This window comes from Lissotriton vulgaris, chromosome 8, assembly GCF_964263255.1.
Source record: "Lissotriton vulgaris chromosome 8, aLisVul1.2, whole genome shotgun sequence".
NCBI lineage: Eukaryota > Metazoa > Chordata > Amphibia > Caudata > Salamandridae > Lissotriton > Lissotriton vulgaris.
In genome coordinates this window covers 770,407,140-770,430,542 of record NC_141696.1, presented here as the reverse complement: position 1 = coordinate 770,430,542, position 23,403 = coordinate 770,407,140, and the positions used below count along the sequence as shown (strand labels likewise).

Below are 23,403 nucleotides of genomic sequence, written 5' to 3'. Positions count from 1 at the left end.
AGGAAAAAACTAAAAACTTTCCTGTTTAATTATTAGTCTGGCTAAGCATTTAACAACATAAGATAGGGCCTTTTGCTTTCTGATGCTGCCATAGGCGCGGAGATACTCCTCCGGGAGTCGATTCCCAGCGCGGTACAAGTTTGCAAATAAATAAATAAATAAATATGGGTGGGACCCAGGAAGGGGGTGGTTACACCCCTTTCCCTTTGTCCAGGGTCGCGCTGGGACTGGGGCTGGTGTGCCCCAGAACCGGTTTGACCGGATTATGCAAGGGGAAGCCTTGTGCGCCCCAGGCACTGTCTAGTTTCTTTCACCCCTCCCTGCCCCAATACACTATCTCCTGTCTGGGGTGGAGTAGCACCTCCCCGCGACAGGAAACCCTTTGTTCAGGCCTCCTCTGCCAAGTTTCGGTCAGCAGCAGGAGGTCAGACTTGTGTTGGTGGCAGCAGCATCCATTTTGTGATGCTGAGGCTCTGGTTAGGATTAACCGCGTTTTAGTAAAGTAACATGTCTTCTCCCTCTAGAAGGGTGGAATGCTATCCCCGTCGACAGGACTGTCGAGGGGATAGTATTCCAAATCTTATGACACCTTACACAACATGTTTTGATAAAGCCAAACCAAAGTTAGCACATAACCGCGATGGATTATAATGCACTTAGGAGTATATGGTATGGCATTATCCCGGAACAGCTAAGGGAGTTGTTCCCGACAGCTGCAGACAGGCTCAGCTCATGCTAGAGCACCATCTCACGTAAACCAAGCACTCTGCCTCCAGGATTGATAAGGCCTGCCATAGGAGTGACTTATAGGTTTACATGTGTCCAGATATAGGTTTATATATAGGTATACTATATCTAAGCAAGGGGTGATTACACCAACTTGCCCCAGCTGAGTGATCAGCCAGTTGTGTCAATTTAAGAACCAGCCAGGGGTGGCAAAAGCTATGCTGCAGCCCCTGGTAGGCCTTGGATGCACCTATGCCCTTGGCACCTATGGTGCACTGTATAGGGGCTGACAAGTTGTCCAGTACCAAATTGGTGATGTACCTAAAGTACATGGAGTCCATTTTAAGGGAGAGCAGATAGCCTGGGGCCCTGAATAGCAGGGAACCAGGCCAACTAAGTCGAAAACCAGCTAAACACAAGGCAAACAATCTGGGGAAACCATAGTCAGGTAGCCACCTTCCTACAACTAGCCTAAAAGCAGCCTTCAGTGGCCTAAGAGCCCATTCCACCAGGGCCAAGGCCACTACAATGCCATTGGCATAAGGGGTTTATATTCTTGATATCCACCAGGTTCCGACACATGCTGGTACATACATTCACAAAGCACTACTGTTCACTCCCAAGTTGAATAGCTGTGAACACTGTGACAATTCCCATTTAGGCTTCTTCCATTTTCATTATTTGCCTGCTTTAGAATTCTTGTATCTTTTTTAATAGAAAATTTGAAGTTTTAGATGCACAGAAATGTTAGTATCATGACTGCTTCCTTTCTAGGCTTTAGATTCACAGACATGTTAGTATCATGACTGCTTCATTTCTAGGCTGACATTTCTTTGTTGTTGTTATGGGATGCTGTCATAACATTGTGGTTGCTTATTGTATTAGCTGACATGTTTTTTAAATCATTTTTACTTGAAGGAACATCTCATCTATATGTGAATCAAGATGACACATTTATTGTCATATTCGCTTACTCTAGATGATGCTTGCTGCAAGTACTTGTTATTTTATAAATATAACATAAAATTGGCGATCAGATTCTTTAAAAACCCAGGTTTCATACCATATGTTAGAGGGGCTTCACAATAGGACTATCACACCAGAGGTCATGCCAATTTGCAAGAGAGACATTATCTTTAGCCTTGGACTGCTTATCATTCCCGGGCAAAATAGATAGAAAACAGCACAACACATATTTTGTACTGAAAGAAGGTATGCTGTGTGATCTATCTTAAGAAACTCGATTTATGTGCTTGCTATTTATAGCTTCTGCTCAAATTTAGCAGAGACTTAGAAACAGCCGTAGAGTGTTAGGAGTCTAGGATCTTCCTAACCATGTGAAGAAGTTTCATGTTGATTTTGCTGGCCATGTCTGGCACTGCTGCATTTATTTTTGCATTCTGTTTGGTTACCATTCATATTTTATGCACTAGACCTTGGTTTAGTATATCCCTATTTGTTAGAGCTATTTTGAGTGTGTTATTCATTTATGAAAATGTGTTTGGTGTTCCACTCTGTCTTTGAACTCATCTAGTGGGACTGACTGTGACCAGAAAACACTTCCTGCACAGTACTGCTGAGAGGGTTTTCTACTGGTCTCAGTTCAACTGGGTTTCTAATTCATATTTGGGAGGTACTGCTTTGGTAACTGTTTGAATCTAAAGGTGATGAATCTGCTGTTAGAAATAGACATCAGAACAACAAGTTACTTACCCTTGTTAATGCTCTTTCTGGTGGATACTCTATCTAACTGCACATTTTCACTGGCATCCCTCCTACTCGCTCTGTGGGGTGGCCTCTTTAACATCTAAATATATCCCAAGTTAGAGATAAGCATGCTGTCGCCAACAGTTGTTCTACACTCTGTGTATAAAGGTGCAGAAAGTGAAGGAGACAAGAAACTGACATCAGGACGCTGGAGTGGTGCTTATATGCAGCTCCATCACTTCCAGGGTGGTATGGAACCAAAGCGGAGCCACACAACACCACCTACGGGCGCAGAGGAGCACTGGTGTTGCAGCTGTCCAGATCCAGTCTGGCTTCTGAGGTTATTGTAAAAATGAGGAATCTGCAGTTAGAGTATCCACTTTAAGGTAAGTAGATTGTTCACTATACCCACCACCATACCCCAACACACCCAACATTGTAATAACACAAAACGAACAGCATACCCCATTCTGTATCCACACCACTAACATCCTATGCTAACACATCTACCATCATACGCCAACACAACCACCATCAAATGTCCACCTGAAAATATAACATACCAATTTACACTCACTTACATACAACTCAACCCATTATATGCCAAAACACATCATCAAATGCCAGTGTACTTGCCTCATTATTTCTGTAATTACTTCTACACAAGCAACCTCATATGTAACACAACCAACATCTTATGTCCACAGAATCCATTACAAGTTAACACACTCACTATTGTACTCCAGCATACCTGTCATCATATGTGAAAACTATTAACATCATATGCCAGCTAACACACAAAACATATCTCCACACCCTACATAATACACCCACACATCCACCTTCATACACCAATAAACCTGCATTCATACATCTAACATCCACCATTGTAAATGGTCACATCCAGCATCATCTCCCCACATATTGACTATCACATGCTAACACATTCCTTATTGTGTCAACACACGCTACACATGATTTCTTTAAATTTAGGCATGTGGATTTATTCCTCATCTATATAGTTTGAATTGTAATACATTTTCTGTATAAAACATGTAGTATAATATAGCATATAAGCTGGTTTAGGGGACATATTCTGCAAACCTAAAATGTTTGTGATTACAGTGTGAAAAGTAACGGAGGTAGAATAAATAACTGGTGCGAAATGTGCATTGTTTACTACCTGAGCTCCAACATGAGCTACCAAACCATGTGAAGTATCCCTATTGGAAGTTTAATTTGTCAGGCTAAGTTTATGAATCAAACATCTACAATGCATACAATATTGATTGGTGCGTGCACAACATAACAGTAGAGACATAATAATTATGGAATATCCACTCTACTAGTGCGAAAGAGAGACACCAATCATAGACAGTTACTATGTGTGAGTGTTTTCTCGCAACAAATACATTCAAGCATCCTGCGGTAAGCAAAAATTTGTTAATGGGCTAGTTATTCAACGATTGAGTGATTTGAATTGTTATATTAAAATATTATGTCATTCAGAAGAGTGAATTGTAATTTGCTCCCATTGCATCTGTCACTTAGTTAATGGCATCTACCAAAGAGTTGTGATTTAAAATGCAATCCTATGCAGAGTTTTTTGGGGTATTTTGCTTTTGTTGTGCATAATAATTTCTAAAAAGGTATCTTCTGTATTTGCAGAAATGGATGGATGGAGGTTTTACCAATTGCCTCCCCGTACTCCCTGTTGGCCGAACTGTGACTATTTCACCTTTCAGTGGTCGGCAGGATATCTGCCCACAAGACAAGGGACTGTTGGATTTTCATTTTAAATTTGCCAAGCAAGATATACTGGTGAGTCAGTTAAACAGAGCAATGTTTTCTAGTCAATGGTAGCCAGCACACATATGGGGTGGTGAGGCGGGGGCAAGGAAGTAGGAAGATGTAATTGGGAAAAAAAAGAAAAATTCACTTACCTCCTCGCCGCTCTGTCCCACGTAATATCTCCTCCGCCGAACGTGAAGCAGCCAGGCACCCCTGAACCAATCACAACGCTGCAATGCAGGGCTGTGATTGGTGTGAGCGCTGTGGTTTGGCGCTGAGACAGGGACTGGGGGCCTGGGCATGTTCCCTAGTGCAGGCTTTAATGCAGCCTGTATGGAGAACATTCTTAAGTGCGCATAATAGTTTGGCCAGTCCGAGATGGCTGGTCAAAACATCATGCACACTTTAGTGTGCCCACCACACCTCCCCTGCTCTGTCAGCAGAGCAGCCCCGCCCTCATGCTGCCCCAGCAGGGAAGAATATAATGATAATAAGATTGCGATATCATTTTATTTTTCCCTTCTTTTACTGCTGTACAGCAGCAGTGGGGCGACGCTCCTCCGCCTTAGCTGAGGAGCCGCCAATGTTTCTAGTTCTTCAAAAGCCTACAGGGTGCTTTGACTTGGCAAAAATGATTGTTTCACCTTCATGCTTTCAATTCGAGTTGTGTAGAGCAGTATTCCTGGACTTTTTTCTGTAGAAATGCTGTTCTGTTCGATTGCAGGTTTTATTTTTATGAAAACTAACCTATACACCGGGTTATGTGTGTGTTTCATGAACTCTATCACACATTGGTATTAAATAGATTGGAGTGACAAGGATTATATATTTATAAAACTTCTTTTTAATTGTTATTTTTTAAACTTCTCACAAGTGATTATGTGATTTTTTTCTCCTTTTCACATTTTTTTATATATATACATAAATAAACATTGATATACTTTTACACAATTCATACAAAATTCTAAACATAGATATATATCTGATTACAATGATTTATATACATATATTGATACATAAGTCAACAACTGATTATTCATGACCAATACAAAACTAGATCCAACGCGTTTCGGCGAATCGCCTTCATCAGGAGTTTTGTATTCTTTACAGTTGATACTAAAATAGTAGAAAACACTCAATTAATTTTTCTCAAAGATGGAACAATCTATAATAGACAATATGTGACAGTAGTTATACCTATATTACACTAGTTCTCTCTATTCTGTAGATGGTTCAAAAGCACCCTCTCCCAGTGCCGGAAACCCTCACCCTAGATGACTACAAGCTCTATCTATATACATCAGTATCTACATATTTACATTAAACCTAAACATGTAATATTTACATATATACATTCTTTATCTATATACACACCTTATTAGTCTGATCCTTATATTCAACATTCTCTGAGTTTGTATTATTTCGGGTTAATTTTGACAATTTCAAACTAAGCGCCCATTTAGAGATCGTTTTAATTTTAAATGTCTGCAGAAGTTGCCCAATACAGTGATAGCGACTGACTGTGAATGGCTTATACGCAATGTATCCTACCTTAAGTATAATAATGAGGATTCTATGCGAGATAAAGGGAAGCAGTATCTGGATGGCGACGGCTGGGAAGGTCCTGGACAGATTTAGAATCTAAAGCAATAGTATATAATAAAATACAGGATCATCGAAGTCTGTTTAATGATCTAATGTGAACAAAACCTTTCATTTAAAAATTAGTACCTGTGAGAGGATCTATTTTGGTAGAAATACAGGCCCACATGCATCATTGTTTCATTTTGCACTTCCTAATTTGCGATTTTTAGGGAATCGCAAATTAGGAAATGCAAAATGGGATGCATGTACATTTTCGCAAAACATTTGAGAATCGGTGAAAATCGCAATTTTTACCGATTCTCAAATATTATGCGATTAACAAAGTGCGAATTCGCAATTCCCATTCATTCCTATGGGCTAAAATGCCCATAGGAATGAATTGGAATTGCGAATTCGCAATTTGAAATCGCAATTCAGCAATGCATTTCAAGGGTGGAGAGGGGGGTCCAAATGACCCCCCCCCCCTTCACCCATGAAATGTACTTTTGAGTATAAGTTACATACACACATGTCCTAAGGACATGTGTGTCTATAACTTTACAGTTTAAAAAATGCATGTTTGTGCTTTTTTAAACAATTTCGCAAATTACCACGAGGTTCAACTTCGTGGTAATTTGCACTTGCAATTTCAAATTTCGCAATTTGAAATCTAATGATGCATAGCAGTTTAGAAATCGCAAAATTGCGATTTCTGAAATGCTATCGCAATTTTAGAAATCGCAAAAAAGTTGCGATTTCTAAAAAAGCATGATGCATCTCAAAAAGCATTTTTGGAATCGCAAACGGTCGATTTTAAGGAATCGCACCGTTTGCGACTCCAAAAATGTTTGATGCATGTGGGCCACAGTCCTTTGATTAAACACCACATATCGAGGTATAGTTTGCGGTATGTCCCTGATGTAGGGTTCTGCCAAAATATACAATTGTCTGTCAAAATATAAAAACGAGATAACACTTACTAAATGTTCAATGTTACTATTCATTGAAAATGTAGCAGTTGAATCAGTGGTACCTACTTGTGATCAAGGTTTAAGTGTATATCGGCTATGATGGCTGACTTTATGTTCGTGCAAAGCGCACTGAAACCAATCCTGCCTGAAAAAACCGAAATAAACAAGGTGTAAGAACTCAATGGTTCCTGAGAATAGTTGCCATAATCATCTACAGCTGTGACAGGTAAGCGTATCTTAAACAGAAGCGGCATTCTAATGTTATCCTCATAACGAAGATAAAAAGTAATACTAAAACTGTGCCACCCAAATAAACTTCTGGCAGAAATATTGGTGCCATCCTATCTGTCTAGCATGTAAGCGGTCATCTTAGAAAACTAGAATCCTGCAAATGTTGCTGGCGTGCTCAATACTCGCTAGGTGATCGCCACTTGTATCTAGATGTGCAATCCTATAGACCCTCGGCTAAGGGACCTACGGCATCTAAGGGGATAACTATTCTACCGGAGCCCCTGTCTATGGATAGGGTCCTTACTTACTTAAAAACCGGCCGTCGCAGAGTCCCGTCTTCACCGAACTGCTACAACCTAACCAGTGTGTATGTTGGATATTTAAACCCACAGAACGCGCTTTCGTGCCATACTACGATGGAGGCATCGCGATGATAGGGATAGCAAGACAGAGGAGTCTAGGTAAATGGTAATTGAAAGCGGAATGGGCGCCATCTTTAAATGTGTTCATGATAATGAGAGTACTCTCTCAATCTTTAACATTTAAAAGACTGGAATGAAAATTGAGTTTTTCAGTGACTACTTTACTAAAAGATAATGGACCCAACTATTAATGAATAAAAATAAACTGAATTATTAATGTATGTAAATGGCCCAAAACAGTGATTATATTTAAAAAGTGATTATGCTTCCGCATTTCTGTATATAGAGATACAAATCCTGAATTATGTATGTTTGCCATAGAATCAATCCAATTATGAACAGGATACCGAGTGTAGTTGCAACTAAAAAAGGCTCTGATTTCTCGCAAGAAGGACCCGGCCATCTTAGGGTGGTGAATGACCTATGTAGTTAAACTGAATTGGCTGTAAATGCGTAAACATATGATGGTGTGTCGCTTGATGTCTAATCCAAATAGCGATCTGCAGACATTTAAAGATTGAAATTTAAAGGCTAAAGCTGGGTAACCAGATAAATGCAACAACAGGAGGGAAAAATAGTCCAAGATGACCTATTATTGGCACCAAATACATGATAAACTTTCTCGTAAACATATCATAATTTGTAAAATATATAATGACAAACATTTTCTTCTTCTTCTGAAAATACGTTATTCACTAGAATGTCAAGATATAAACTATGGATGTCCTTGCACCTCGATCTTATAGTTCCTAAATAGACTAGATGCAGACTTATCTATTCATATATATCTTATATAAGTGCTTGTTCCCATGGAATTTCCGCATTTAACCCATTCGTTGCTGTTCCAAGAAGAAAAATCCAGTAGACTTCCCGCATTTTGCGGACTTTCTCCAAGTCTAAACCGGTCTTTACTTGAATTCTTTCTAAAATGTACCAAGACATACTGTCTGGAGTATGGTTATATTCCAGATAGTGTGTAACCATGGGGGCTGCTAACTTCTTCATGCGTATGGCTGATCTGTGCTCTGTCAATCTTACATTGAGCGCTCTCCCTGTTTGGCCCACATAGCCCAATTGACAAGGACAAATAATAAGATAAATGACATTACTGGTTCTACAGTTGTTGAGATCCTTAGGTTTTACCAGTTGTTTGTTAAATGTGAGACTGGGACCTTGCTTCACTGTTTGACACGACTTGCAATTGCTGCAACTGTACGTTCCTGTTACCGGTTGCATGTCTAAAGATGACTGTTGTTCATGTAAACCGGGTGTCTGCATTCTCGATCTTACAATGTGATCTTTAAGGGACTTGTTCCTCTTATAAGCAAAGATTGGTTTAGGTAATTGCTCCGTTTTCGAAAGATTCACATTTAATATATGCCAATTTGCGTACATTAGTTGTCTTATTCTGTCATTAAGGACTGAGTGTTTGGTTATAAAAATTAAATTCGGGACCACTTTAGTTGTTTTAGGTTCAAGGAGACATTGTCGATCATAAAAGCGAGCCCGCTTAAATGAATCTCTTACGATTTTCTTAGGGTACCCACGCGCAAGGAATTTAGCCTTCATCATTATGGATTTTTCATCGTAATCAAGAATGTTCTTACAATTTCGTCTAAGGCGCAAGAATTCACCAAATGGTACGCTATTCTTTTGCACAGTGGGATGGTAACTATCATAATGTAGGAGGGTATTCCTTGCCGTCGGCTTAACGAATAAGTCGACTGCAAGGATTCCCTCCTGGTGTTTAATGGTAACGTCCAAGTATTCTACTTGTGCTCTATCTACATGTTTGGTGAAGTTGATGTTGGTGTCACATTCATTGATCCATAAAAAGAATTCCTCCAAAGTATCTTCATTCTCTATCCAGATAAAGAAGACGTCATCTGTGAATCTGGACCACCTGGTCACAGATTCACAGAACGGCGCCATTTCGTTGAATATATATTTGTCCTCAAATCTGGACATATATATGTTCGCTATCGTAGGGGCGCAAGATGCGCCCATACTGACTCCTTGCTGTTGTTTATAGATGTTACCATGAAATTCAAAGATATTATCAGTTAGTACGATCTTAAGGCATTCCAGAATAAAAATAGATGGACAAAGGATTTGGTATTTTTGGATAAACCAATGTGTGGCTTCTAGAGCTCCTTGGATGGGGATATTACTGTAGAGAGCCTCTATGTCCATAGTGACTAGTATCTGGGAAGTGCTGCAGAATTTGGTATTTTCTACCAGGTTTATTATTTGTCTGGTATCTTGCACATATCCAGGGATTCGGGCAATGTGAGGGCATAAGATGGCATCAATGTACTTTGCCAAAGGTTCCGTTATTGAACCAATAGTAGTAACTATTGGCCTTAAAGGTGGATCATTGATATCTTTGTGCACCTTTGGAATGCCATAAATGCTTGCCAATTTAGGGTTGTCTATATTTAAGTATTGCCACTCCTTGTTACATATTTCCCCCTCTCTTAGCGCTTTGTCTGTTAATTTTTTAATCTTGGCTCTGGTTTGGGAAGTAGAGTCTTTAGTTATGCGGGTGTAGAACCGAGAATCACTCAACATCTCTTCCATCTTCTGTATGTATCTTGATGTATCATACACCACAATACCTCCCCCCTTATCACATGCTTTTACTGTGATGTCTTTGTTCATTTTAATCATTTCAAGTGCCTTATGTTGGTTCAAGGATAAGTTAAAGGTGGTTCTAGGTACATATGTGGTCAGGTTACTGAACTTGTCATATATGACCCGTTCAAAAATTGCCACCTGAGGTGGAAGTTGGTCTAAGGTGGGAGTAAAAACTGACTTGGGTTTCAATCCTGAACGATTAAATTCTTCAGAATTATTCTCTTGACCAGAGAAAAAGAATTTGAGTCTTATCTTTCTCAGGAAAGTCTGTAAATCCCTGAAAAGATCAAATTTATTTAAACCTGAATGAGGTTTTACCCAGCTCTGAATCCCCCTTGATATTACAGGGGTGTTTCCATACATGTAAAAATACACCTGTTAATATCATCAGCCTTTCAGTATAAATCTAATAAGTGTCAGAAAAACTGCCCAGAATTAAAAACAAAACAGTTGGTAAAGGGATGGTGCTGCACTTTATTCCCCATTTGGACTCCAAAACTAATTTTTTACTAGTGGACTGGTGGTAATACCACCCAGTAATGCCAGGTCCTGTGTTCCCACCCCATTTCAAAGACTTGCCTCATAAGTAGGGCCTAGTAGTAGCCAAAGGGGAAATGGCTGCATGCGCAGGAAGAGAACTGTGTTAGTCTTGGTATTTCTCAAAACTCTAGACGTGCCATTTACATATGTAACTGTCTTGTTTACCTCGCGCTTGAAGAGGAATACCAAACTGCTTGGCCTTAATTCAAGTGTAGTCCTCACACTTAACAGATATATAGGGGGTGGCAGTTATAATACTTTTGTTAGCCGTTCCCTTCAGATTATGAATAATAAAACAATAGGAATGCTACTGTTAGCAGTTATCCATGTCTTTGTGTGCAGTACTGGAATTAACGGACACAGATTCCTAGTTCTGTGGGAGTACTTAAAGGATGTCAGAGTTCTGAAATTATTCTATTTGGATCTAATAATCTAAGGTATGCCCTTCAGCTGGATGGACACCCTCTAGTACCGCCAGTCTGCTGTTGCCGACATCTGGTTGACACTCATTTGGCTGGCATTTTTGTACTACAAAGCCGTTAATAATAATATAAAGCACCTCACAATTGTTATTAATATGGCACGTATTTAGCCCTTAAGAGTGAATCATGACTCGATTAAGGTGTGATTTTTTTTAACCTGACTGGCAGATATTGCACCATAGTTCTTGATTTGCAAAATACATTTTTTCATACTTTAAAATCTTTTCTTTTACTCTGATCAGGGCAAGATAGAATTCTATGGTCAGGGCCAGAGGCTCGGATTATGCTTTACTATTTCATTTATTAAGCAGCCTTAACCAAACATTTGTATCCAAAGACTACAAATCCCATGAGTCTTTGCAACAACCCCAACATAATAACCATAGAATCAGTCCCATAATAAACCAACATCATGGAAAAACACTTCCTCTTTCTTTGTTACTCAGCAGCCATATAAGTGCTTCTCATTCATGTCTGGAATATTGGGTGTTGGTTTTACATTGTATGGCTTGTGAAATGACTACTGTTGACCATTGTTCATACTGCGGCGTGTTTTGTGCTGTCACTATTTGAAACTGGCTGCTCCGGTGCCATAGCTGCAGCTTTGAACTGGGGCGTGTACGACGAGTAACATTCCAGCCGGGGACTTCAGGACCTGAATTCCAAGATGTGGGTCCTTCGGCCTTCCAAACAATTCCCTCTGCTTATTACTGGCACATCTCGCCTTTGCAAAGCGAGACTTGCAGTGTACAGCAGCATTGAAGAAGGCTCGCTGTCCCACACAACCTCCAGCATCACGCCTGCATTCTTGACCTGCGCGGTGACTGGATATCCTCATTAGGGGGGCTTGGAAGGTGTGCGTCTCTTACAAAAGGAGACGCGCCTCTCCCTGCCGCATTCCACACATTCCTTACTGTGTGTCTCGGCGTCTTGCGGTTCTTTCTTCCTTCCTCTGTCAGAGATGGGCAAAGAGCATAGCGAACACACAAGACGTTTCGATTCTGCATTCAATACATATTTCTGCCTTAGTTTATTCTCCAGCTAAGCGGTTTCCTCCACACAGCATTTCCCCTTGTGGCTCGTAGCATTTAGAGAGCCAGGTTACAGTTTTTCTCTGTGAGCAGTCAACAAGCATTGGCTAAACTAAATTTGCCTGGGCTGGCCAGGAAGTGTTATTACCACATTTTACTTCATTATTTCTGCCTATTGACCTTAAATGTAACCTGATCAGCCATGGCAGGTGTCATTGACGAATACTGGGAGTCCGTTGAAGAGTAGCAGTTGCTTCTCCCTGTCCAAGATGAGCTAGTGGATGCCATAGACACATCCGTAGAGACAGTGGTCGAAGTGGGGGGAAAAAAGTAGTGGAACTGTGGGTGGAGATCAGGGGGCGGGAATAACCTGAGGCTTGGGTCAGTGGGCGGAATCAGAGGTGTGGCCAGAAAGAGCAAATCATTTTAATTTGTAGTGTTTGTTTGGCATTTCACTGCCTAGTTGCAACTTATTATGTTATTTAATTCAAACAATGGATACACATGTATTTAGGGTTTAATGAGTTATTGACATTAAAATACATTCACAAATTGGGATTCGTTTCTAATCACAGAATGTCCCAAATACGTTTAAAAGTGGAATCACAAGCCACTGGTCTCTGAGCTATGGAGTTTCTGTCATCAGCACGTCTCCCTTTTTCCACAAGAGCAGTTCAAACATGAATGACAAACAATTATTCTACACGTTTATACAAAGCAATATGCATATATAGGTATAAATCTATAGTACAAATAAATGCTTTTGTACAGAGGGATATGCTGTATATTTCTGTTTGCTTATGGTGGTTATGTGAGGAAGAGTCAATTCTTTGGTAGTTTTCTGAAGCTATGGTGGCTGTCCATGGATCTTATCTTCCACTTGACAAAACTCCATCCATCTCTTAGAAAAACATTAATCACCGGAGTTATGAGTACAATTTTATTGTTACAGAAAATTGCTGGAGGCCAGGAAGGAGGCAGCATGCGATTTTACAAAAATAATATACTTGCGAACATGACACCCCTACGCGAGTCAGTAAGCACTTCTCCACCCATGGAAAACAATGTTGTTCAAAGAAAGACGAGAAAACAAAAGCAGCGCTTCACTTTCAAACTCAGTAAAGTGCTTCTAATGTGTTTGGGTGAATAAAATCAATCTGCCCATTTTGACTCCGCTCTAATTTTTATTGTATTGTAATTGCATTTCTGTAGTAGGGGATCTCTGTGTATAGTCATAATCTAGTGAATAGTCCCGCCCATGTGCGTGGACCCCGGAGCAATCAAAAATAATCTCTAAAGTGTCGAAAAAATGCAGATCTGCACAGACACTTAAGAGAGAATTTAAAGACATATAATGCAGCCTATAAAAGGCTACACTGTCCAGTACTTCAGCTAGAAATTCCACCAAAAATCCACAAAAACAGCAAAGCCTGCCCAGATTTCCTTTGTCTTCAGTACAAACCCCTCTGGAAGATAGAGAGGAAGGCATGGACAGACAAGCCCCATAGGCTGCCATTATGTGGCTCAGAATAGGATACTGTGCCTTTAAGAGAACTTTCCAGAACTTCACAGTATCCCAGAATGCCTTGCAGGTCTCCCTTACTTTCAGTTCTTTTTTCCGGCTCCTGCAAGCAGGACCCTGGAGCATTGAGCTCTCCCCTTTCAAGGGTTTTGTTGGTGTTTTTTCACTAAATTCGATTTTGTGTACTTTTAAAGTACTTTGGTGACTTTCTTCTTGGTTTGTTGCACCCTTTTGTTGTCCATAATGCCTGCATTATTTGACAAATGCCCGGAGTGCTCCAGGAAGAAGGCCAAGACAGACCCCCATGAGGTCTGTATCCTCTGCCTTCCCTCTTCCCACGTCCCTGAGGAGTGTGAGATCTGCCAAGGCTTCTCTGGCAGGACCCTGAAGGACAGACTGAAGATCAGGCTTCAGGGACTAGAAGAAAGAAGACAGAAGACGCAAGGTGGGTCTGGAGGGGCTTCATCTGCCCATGCTGAGGCCCCTGGGGGGCTCCCCGGGGGCAGGAAGCCCAGCACACGCCCCCATTCTCCGTCTGGGTCGGTGGCACCCACCAAGACGTCGAGGGGGAAGTCCAAGGCCGGCTCCCCATCTCCCCAGGGCTCTGGGTCGAGAAAACGTCGCCCGTCGACGTCGAGGGACCTGCATAGGCCGCCGTCGAACACAGAGACTCTGTCATAGTCGCTGTCTTCGTCGTCGTTGACGCTCGCCGCCGAGGCGGTACCGTCGATCGCCGTCAAGACACAAGGCGTCATCGTCGTCGAGGGGATCCTCGTCGTCGAGCCCGCCGTCGGTGCAGAAGCACTCGCCGGCGAGACGGAGGCGTTCACCGTCGAGGCGTAGGAGGTCGAGGTCGACGTCGAGACGCTCCAAGGCGACGTCGAGGCGATCGACGTCGAGGCGCAAGAGATCGCCGTCAAGGCGCAGAGGGTCGTCGTCGAGGTGGTCCGGGTCGACGTCGAGACACGGCAGCCGTTCGACGCCGAAGAGGAGGAGACGGTCGACGCCGAAGGGTCGCTCGACGTCGAGGGGCCGGCGATCGACGCCTGAACACCGGTCGGTGGCGCCGAAGGATCGTACTACGCGGCCTAGGGCTGAGGGGGGCTCCCCGCAGCCCAGGAAGGATGGTGGGTCACCGGGATCGGTGTACTCGGAGGTGTATACCCCAAAGAAGTCTGTTCCACCTCCTCCTCCCCTACCTAGGGGCCCGTGTCCGAGGACTCCTACCCCTCCTCCTTTGCCTCCTCTGCCTGAAAAGCCGCCACCGGTTCCGCCGAGGTCGGTCTCGTTGCCCGATCTCCCGACCCCTCCTAAGAAGACTCCGAAGTCTAAGGAACCACGTAAGCCCAAGTCGGCCACCCCGGAGAAGCCGGTGGACCGGCCGAGGCCCAGGAGATCGAAGTCTCGCTCCAGACGGAGGGAACGATCGAGGAGTAGGCACAGGTCCTCCACCCGTTCCAGACGGCACCGTAGGAGACACAGATCCAGGACCGATACGTCCTCTAGGACCCGCTCCTATTCCCCTACTTTGTCCGATTCACCGGAGACTAGGGTGTCTCCTATCGATGGCATCGGTACGTTCCAGGAGGTTCTCCTGAGGGGGCCGCGAAGTTGGGTATCACGGTGACGGCTCCTACACCTACGACGTCCTTGATATTCGAGACTTTGCACAAGAAGCACCTGTCTCGCCCTCTGTTGCCCTTGGTTCCGGGACTGGTTGAACCAGCACAAGAACTCTTTCTTACACCGGCGGTGGTGAAGGCCGCCCCGTCTAGACTTTTGAAGAAGTACAGGGCGCCGGACTCAGACCCTGACTTCCTGAGGATGGACCCGGTCCCCGACTCAGTAATAGTTACGGCGGCCAGGAAACAGCATTCTACCTCCCCGTCCTCCACCGTGCCTCCAGACAAGGAGAGCCGCTGGATTGATTCGGCGGGAAGGAAGGCATGTGGGACTTCTTCCACCACAATGAAGGCTTCCAGCGACTCGGCATTACTGGGACGATATGACCGTGCGCTTTGGGATTCCATGGAGCAGTTCGCGGACCTTGTGCCGCGTGACAGGAGGGAGGACTTCATGGAAATTGTCAAGGAGGGGATGCTGGTCTCGAACCAGGCCATCAGTGCCGCGGCGGATATCTCCTTGTTAGCTGCACATGGCTACTGCCATGGTATCAACCAGCGCCGCCATGCATGGCTCAGACTTACGTCTCTCAAGCCTGAGGCGCAACAGCGAGTGGCCAACCTGCCGTTTTCCGGGGACACGCTCTTCGGTAAACACGCAGATGACGAGATGGCCCGGATGAAGGCCGAGGCAGAAACCCTGACGGCGGTGGGCTTGGAGAAGCCCAAGGACAAGAAACCCTACCGCCAGTTCCAGCGGCGGTTCGGCTCGCAAGGGAAAGGAAGAGGACAGTCTTCGGGACAACAGCAGCAGCAGCAACAACAGCAGCAGTTCCGAAGACCTTTCCAAAAACGTCAGAGGGGTAGAGGTGGACAGCAGCCCTCTACCGCGAACAAGGGCCCGGCCGGGTCTCGACCCTGAGCGGTTACTTCCCCGTCATCCGTTACCCACTCCGGTGGGGGGAAGCGTTCAATCTTTTCTGGCAGAGTGGAGAAAAATTACTCAGGACAAGTGGGTGCTGAATATTGTTTGCAATGGATACAGTCTTCGGTTCATCAGCCCTCCTCCAGCGATCCCTCCGGTCAGCTCGCAGTATCAACTACGCGAGCTCCAGGCGGAGGCCGATATTCTGTTAAGGAAAAGGGCGATAGAAGACGTACCTCTGTCTCAAAGAGGAAGAGGTCTGTACTCCCGGTTCTTTCTGGTTCGCAAAAAGGACAAGAACGAGTTCAGGCCCATTCTGGACTTGCGGCAGGCAAACAAGTGGATTCGCAGAGAAAAGTTTTGCATGCTGTTGTTGCATCAGATTTATCCTCAGTTGCAACAGGGGGACTGGCTTTGTGCCATAGACCTTCAAGATGCGTACTTCCACGTGCCCATCGCGCACAAGCACAGGAAGTTTCTGCGGTTCCAAGTGGGCACCAATCATTACCAATACACGGTGCTGCCTTTCGGACTGAAATCTGCACCCAGGACATTCTCGAAGTGCATGGCAGTGGTAGCGGCACACCTAAGGAAAGGCAAGGTGTTTGTCTACCCGTACCTGGACGATTAGTTGATCAAGGCCTCCTCCTTCTCAGAAGCCCAAGCGGACTTCCGGAAGACGTGCGTTCTCTTGAACAAGTTGGGGTTGCACATCAACATGTCCAAGTCTGTCCCGATCCCGGTCCAATGTATTCAATACTTGGGGGCCACCATCAATACGCTGTCAGCAAGCGTGTCTCCTTCGGAGGAGCGACGGAGATCGATCCTTCGGAAGGCTCAGGCTCTTATGACCGCTCCATCTACAACAGTGAGGACGGTGTCTTCTCTACTGGGGTCGATGGCCTCTTGTATCTTCCTCACTCCTCATGCACGACTACACATGAGACCTCTGCAGGAGTGCCTGGAGGACCAATGGGACCAGAGGAGAGGATCTTGGGACGACAAGATACGACTGTCTCTGCATGCTCTTCAGTCTCTGACGTGGTGGTGTTCAGCGGAGAATCTCCTCAGAGGAGTTCCCTTCCACAAGGACATTCCTACTCAGACGATCGTGACGGATGCTTCTCTCCAGGGCTGGGGAGCGCATTCGGGGGACTTACAGATCCAAGGCACGTGGTCTCAGACGGAGTCCACGTATCACATCAATTTCCTGGAACTCAGAGCTGTTCACTTGGCGCTGAAGGCCTTTCATCCGTCCTTCCGGACCAATTCTCTGCTTGTACAGACGGACAATACGACCACGATGTATTACCTCAACAAGCAGGGGGGGTCGAGATCGCGCACCCTGTCTTGGGAGGCGCAGACGATCTGGCACTGGCTTCTGGCAAGAGGATTGACGATAACGGCTACCCATCTGCCAGGTGTACAGAATGTTCAGGCGGACGCACTGAGCAGGCTGATTCAGGAAAACCACGAGTGGGTCATAAACGACGACGTGCTAGGAGAAGTCTTCGCAAGGTGGGGGACTCCAGACGTAGATCTGTTCGCCACCGCCGAAAACAGCAAATGCCGAGACTTCGCCTCCAGGTACTACCAGCAAGGGACGCTGGGGAATGCACTCTGGATCAACTGGTCGAACAGCTTTGTTTACGCTTTTCCGCCCATCCCTCTGATTCCGGCGGTGCTCATCAAGCTGTCCCGGTCCAGGGCACGAATGATCCTGATTGCCCCGGAATGGCCCAGACAGTGGTGGTTCACGGACCTTCTACACCGGTCCCTCCTTCCACACATTCGGTTGCCGTGCAGGCCGGACCTTCTCACGAAGTTCGGGGGGCAGATGGTGCACCCCAACCTCTCATCCTTGAGTTTGGCGGCATGGCTCCTGAGGTAGTGCAATATGACCATTTGAATCTACCAGTCGATTGCATGGACATACTGAAGGAGTCTAAGAGGCCCTCCACTCGGACGTCATACGCTTACAAGTGGAAGAGGTTTTGTATCTGGTGTGTGTCCAGGAACTTCGATCCTACGACGTGCAAGGAAGATGTCATCCTTCCCTACCTTCTACATTTGGCGCGATCTGGCCTTAATGTTCACTCTATTAGGGTTCATCTCGCTGCATTGACTGCCTACAGGAAAAGCCCTTCACAGACTTCCTTCTTTCAGATCCCTGTGATCAAAGACTTTTTGGAAGGCTTGAAGAAAGTGTTCCCTCCTGTCAGGCTTCCTTCGCCTTCATGGGAATTGAATGTGGTGCTGTCCAGTTTGATGAAGGAGCCTTTTGAACCCATTCATAAGGCTTCGTTGCAGCACCTGTCCTGGAAGGCGGCGTTCCTCGTGGCCATTACATCGGCCCGCAGGGTGAGTGAAATTCAGGCATTGTGTTGTAATGAACCTTATACTGTATTTCATGCTGCTAAGGTTGTTATGCGTACTCACCCTAGATTTCTTCCCAAGGTTATTTCTGACTTTCATGTCAATCAAACTATAACTTTGCCTACGTTTTTTCAGAATCCTTCATCTCCAGCGGAAAGGTCCTTACATTCCCTGGATGTCCGGAGGGTGTTGAAATTTTATCTGGATAAGACTAAAGATATTCGTAGGTCAGACCAATTGTTTATCAATTACGGATCAGTCAGGACGGGTCTTGCGACCTCTAAGCAGTCCATTTCTAGGTGGATTGTGTCCTGCATACAACTATGTTACCAGAAAGCTAATAAGACCTTAGGGGGTAAGCCTAAGGCTCATTCCACCAGGGGCAAAGCTGCCATGACAGCCTTGCTCCGTAATGTGCCGATTGCAGAGATTTGCAAGGCCGCCACTTGGAAGTCGGTTCATACCTTTGCTAAGCATTACTGTCTGGACGCTGATGCCAGAGCAGATGCTCAGGTTGGGCAGGCTTCGCTGCGGAATTTGTTCGCACAATAGTGGTGTTGGTTTCTTTTCTCCACCGCCGTTTTGGTGTGGGGATGGGCTTGCCATTCTTTTCACTAGATTATGACTATACACAGAGATCCCCTACTACAGAAGGAGTAGTTTCTTTTCTGTAACTCCAGTTCTGTAGTAGGGGTATCTCTGTTATAGTCATAAGCGCCCGCCCTCCTCCCCGGTGGAGAGATGTTCATGTAAAGAATGCTACAGGTCGGGCGTGTTACGCCTTCAAAAAGAACTGAAAGTAAGGGAGACCTGCAAGGCATTCTGGGATACTGTGAAGTTCTGGAAAGTTCTCTTAAAGGCACAGTATCCTATTCTGAGCCACATAATGGCAGCCTATGGGGCTTGTCTGTCCATGCCTTCCTCTCTATCTTCCAGAGGGGTTTGTACTGAAGACAAAGGAAATCTGGACAGGCTTTGCTGTTTTTGTGGATTTTTGGTGGAATTTCTAGCTGAAGTACTTGACAGTGTAGCCTTTTATAGGCTGCATTATATGTCTTTAAATTCTCTCTTAAGTGTCTGTGCAGTTCTGCATTTTTTCGACACTTTAGAGATTATTTTTGATTGCTCCGGGGTCCACGCACATGGGCGGGACTATTCACTAGATTATGACTATAACAGAGATACCCCTACTACAGAACTGGAGTTACAGAAAAGAAACTACTCCTTATATAGCATGTACTACCCCTGACGAGGCGTCAAAGCACTTTTTAGGTGAGTAGCAAGCTACTCCAGAACCCATAAAGGATTAGTGGTGAATTAGTATAGTGAAACATGAAAGTAATTTGAGTAGTGGATATATTAGTCAGTTTTTTGGATTAAGGAGGATAGTGTAAGGATAGAAAAGGGCTTTAAGGTTTGCATTTATATAGCGCTTGCTACCCCTGATGGGGTGTTGAAGCACTTTTTCGGCGAGTAGCATGCTACTCTAGAACCAATAAAGGATTAGTGGTGAATTAGTATAGTGAAAAATGAAATTAATTTGAGTGGTGGATATGTTAGTCTGTTATTTGGGTTGAAAAGGATAGTGGAGGGATGGAAGAGGAAAGGATTTAGAAATCTTTTTTGTTTTGGAGCTTGGAATGAGTAAAAGGGAGGTGTAGTGGGAAGAGTCAGAGGGAAAGGTTTAGAAAGGCTTGTTTTGGGGGATTGGAACAGTAAAAGAGGTATAAGATGATGCAAGGAGGCGTAATGCTGCCAAATTCCCTCCACGACTGATTGCCACACTCGTCAGGAGTAGGAAGCGCTATGTAAAAGCATCTACAATTACAATTCTGAAAAGGACCTGACAGGCCCATTCCTCAGCACTGTCTCCTGTGTGGCAATCTAATTAATCCCCTAGATAGAGTGCATAATATGAGAGCAGGCAGGGACGCAGCCATGCCTGATGGTCATGCAAGCCTTCCCTGATGTCAGTATCTATGCCGCTAGGAACAACAGCGTGTATGTGTGGGTTCCAACTATAGCAGGACTGCGCTATGGAATGAAGGCTCTGTGACCCTGGCATAGGCTGACCAGATGTCCCGGATTTGCTGGGACAGTCTCGATTTTTCAACAGCTGTCCCCGTAGATTTCAGCAAATTTGGCTCATGTCCCGGTTTTAGAGTGGGTCAACTGTAAACAGTGAGAATCACTTTTTTAGGGGTTCCAGAGCAGGTTTAGTTAACATCTTTTATAAGTAAGTAATTTAATGAACAGGCATGATGTTGGTTTTAAAAATTATGTTATATATGTCTTCTCAGCGCGTCTTCTGAGCTGCTGAGGGCTGTCATTCTATGCCACTTCGCTATTTTAGAATTGTGGGCCTTCCTCTATTTTTGTGAAATCTCCCATTTGTGGGGTCCTAAGATGTGGTAACCCTACTCTGGCAGCATATTACACCCCCCAGAAGACAAAAGCCCCTCTTTGTCTGGAAGTGCAAACAGCGGTGGGGGCAGTGCAGGACTAAAGGCACAACAGCTGCTCTGCACAGTCCAGCATGCGTGTGCCTCAAAGATTTAGCATGCTTCGTAGCAGGGTATTCTAACCCTTTGAGGCCTGCAGCAAGACAGAGCAGTCTGAAGGTATATTTATATGTGCAGCCTGTGTTCGTACACGTCATGACCTCTCAATGAACACACCTCCTCCCTCCTCCCCATAACAAGGTGTTATTTACAGATCGGTAGGGTTTTCCTTTGTTGTTCATAACCAGGAAAGGCCTGCTCTTGACTCTCAGTACACTGATCACGCTCCTTTCCACAGGAGAGATTTCTAGCCCACTATATCGTTTTTTTATTATTGTATACTTTATTCCGTTATTTTCCACATTTTGAACCTTTATTTTCTCTCCTACAAGGCTGCACTTTGGAATAGAAAAATGGCCCAAAAAGACGTCATTTCCAGAGTGATTTTTTTTTGGGGGATCCATTTCACGGAGAAACAAATAAAGGAAAGGAGATGAAAGAGGGAGTAATAACTGTTGTTTGAAGTCAATAAGTGAGGAGGAGCAAGACAGAAAGAGAGGGAGGCAGAGCAGAGGCGCAACTAGAGTCAAATTTCGGGAGGGGGGTGAATCTTTAGGCAATCAGCAGAGTCGAGTTGCAGGGGCTCTTAGAAAGGGTGAAACAACAACAAAGCCCCATTAACATGCACAAGGTCTTTTAAAACCTGTAAAGTGCTCGGGTGCGGCTGTGAGCGGGCCCGGGAAGTGTCTCATCCCGGGCTGCTACACACCTTTGAGGCCAATGGGTATTGCGCGCCTGAGGCAGAGTAAGAAAGTGTGTAGAGGGCAGCTGCTGGGGGGGGTGAGTCCCGCCTCCCCGAACGGCCACGAACTCCAAGCCTTATCTATAGATCTTGGCTATTTCTTGCATCCTGGGATGCACGTTTAAACTAAAAAAGTAGGGGAACGGAATCTGTTAAATGAGAGAAGTAGGGGCACGCCGTGCCCTGCTGTTCCCGCCCACTTCTTTCACTGTGTAGAGAGGACAGCCTCTTTGGCTCTGGAACCCCTGAGTTAATGTATTAATGAACTGACAGTGAGATGCAGTTTACTTCCCTTCCAGGAGGAAGGCCTGAGCCTCTTTCTGATAAACGGGAGGACCCTGAGGGCAAGAGTAAAGCCGAACCGAACTTCAATATTTGGGCGACGGCTGCCTCATCTTATGTTTTTCTGAGGCTTTGCCTGGCCTTCCTGAAATGGTGCCAGGATACCCAAAATGTACAGGATGATTCCTAGCCTTGATATACCTTTGATGACAATTCCTGCTCCCAAAAGGGAACAGATGACAATGCCGGGTAGGGTTCAGACGTCCCTGATGGGGACTCTGCAATAAACCAGGCCCGAACAGACCCTGGCGACCGGAGGGCGGCGCTAAGAAAGCCAGGCTAGAAGACACAGGCAAGCAGGACTCTGCAGGGATGCCGGGCATGTTGAACCAGGAAGATACTTATCATCCCCGCTCTGCGGAATCGGTTCTCGCATCCTGAGTGGTGCTAGCCACATTAGGTAGCCCATGAACCAAGAGGTCTGAGGTCTGAGCACTCCAGACCCTCATTGGCTAATAAAGTGGTAAGTACCCCAGACATCAATGCCATAATGGCAAGGTACATTATACAATTTGCCACAGACCCTAAGAAAAGCCTAGACTGTTTCTGGTGATCCTGTCAGGATAAGGTCTTTGATGTGTTGAGGCTAGTCACCAAAATATTGGATGTTACCGGAGTTGCCAAGGAGTCCGGTCATATGATCGATCCCATTATGCTATCAAGTTGGGCTCAATGGACTTCATGTTTCTTAGTCAATGCCAACTGTGCCTTATCGATGGAACATAGGGCGCTCCTTGCTGATTAAGATTGAACCCAGGTTGGGCGAGTTTGCCACCCCAGAAGCCGGCCTAGTGGCGAATGGAGGTCTTTGGGGAACCCTTTATTAAGGCACTATTGCACTTTGTAGAAACCTTCTCAACTTTGGCCAAGGCCCAAAAGTGCATCAATAAGGTCTTCAACCAGCAAATTCTTGGTGGGCCTTCTGGGCTTATAAGTCCAACCTCCCCATAAACTCCATACAAGGCGCCCCATTCAGTTGCAAGACCACAAGAAATATGGAGGTTTCTACCCCTCAAGAGGTCTTGGAAGATTATGTGGCGGCAAAGGAGCCTTCAGAGGAGCCAGTAAGCTGCCAGGTGGCACCACCCCTAAGAGATATCCTTTCTTCCCTACTAGGGGTAGAGGGACGACTACAGTGGTTAAGTTACAGTTGGACGTCCATAACAAGAGACGTGTGTGTACTTCAGACCC

The 23,403-nt window shown here is 44.8% G+C and overlaps 1 protein-coding gene across 3 annotated transcripts in view; it reads left to right on the top strand.

Annotated features, from left to right (window-relative positions):
* PNPLA4 (patatin like domain 4, phospholipase and triacylglycerol lipase) overlaps nucleotides 1-23,403 on the top strand; it is a 274,934-nt gene that overhangs the window by 158,296 nt on the left and 93,235 nt on the right. For all 3 annotated transcript variants that reach the window (XM_086934661.1, XM_086934663.1, XM_086934662.1), the window contains one exon: nucleotides 4,102-4,254. In XM_086934661.1, coding sequence (XP_086790787.1) covers nucleotides 4,102-4,254 — 153 coding nt within the window. The remainder of the gene's footprint in view (nucleotides 1-4,101; nucleotides 4,255-23,403) is intronic.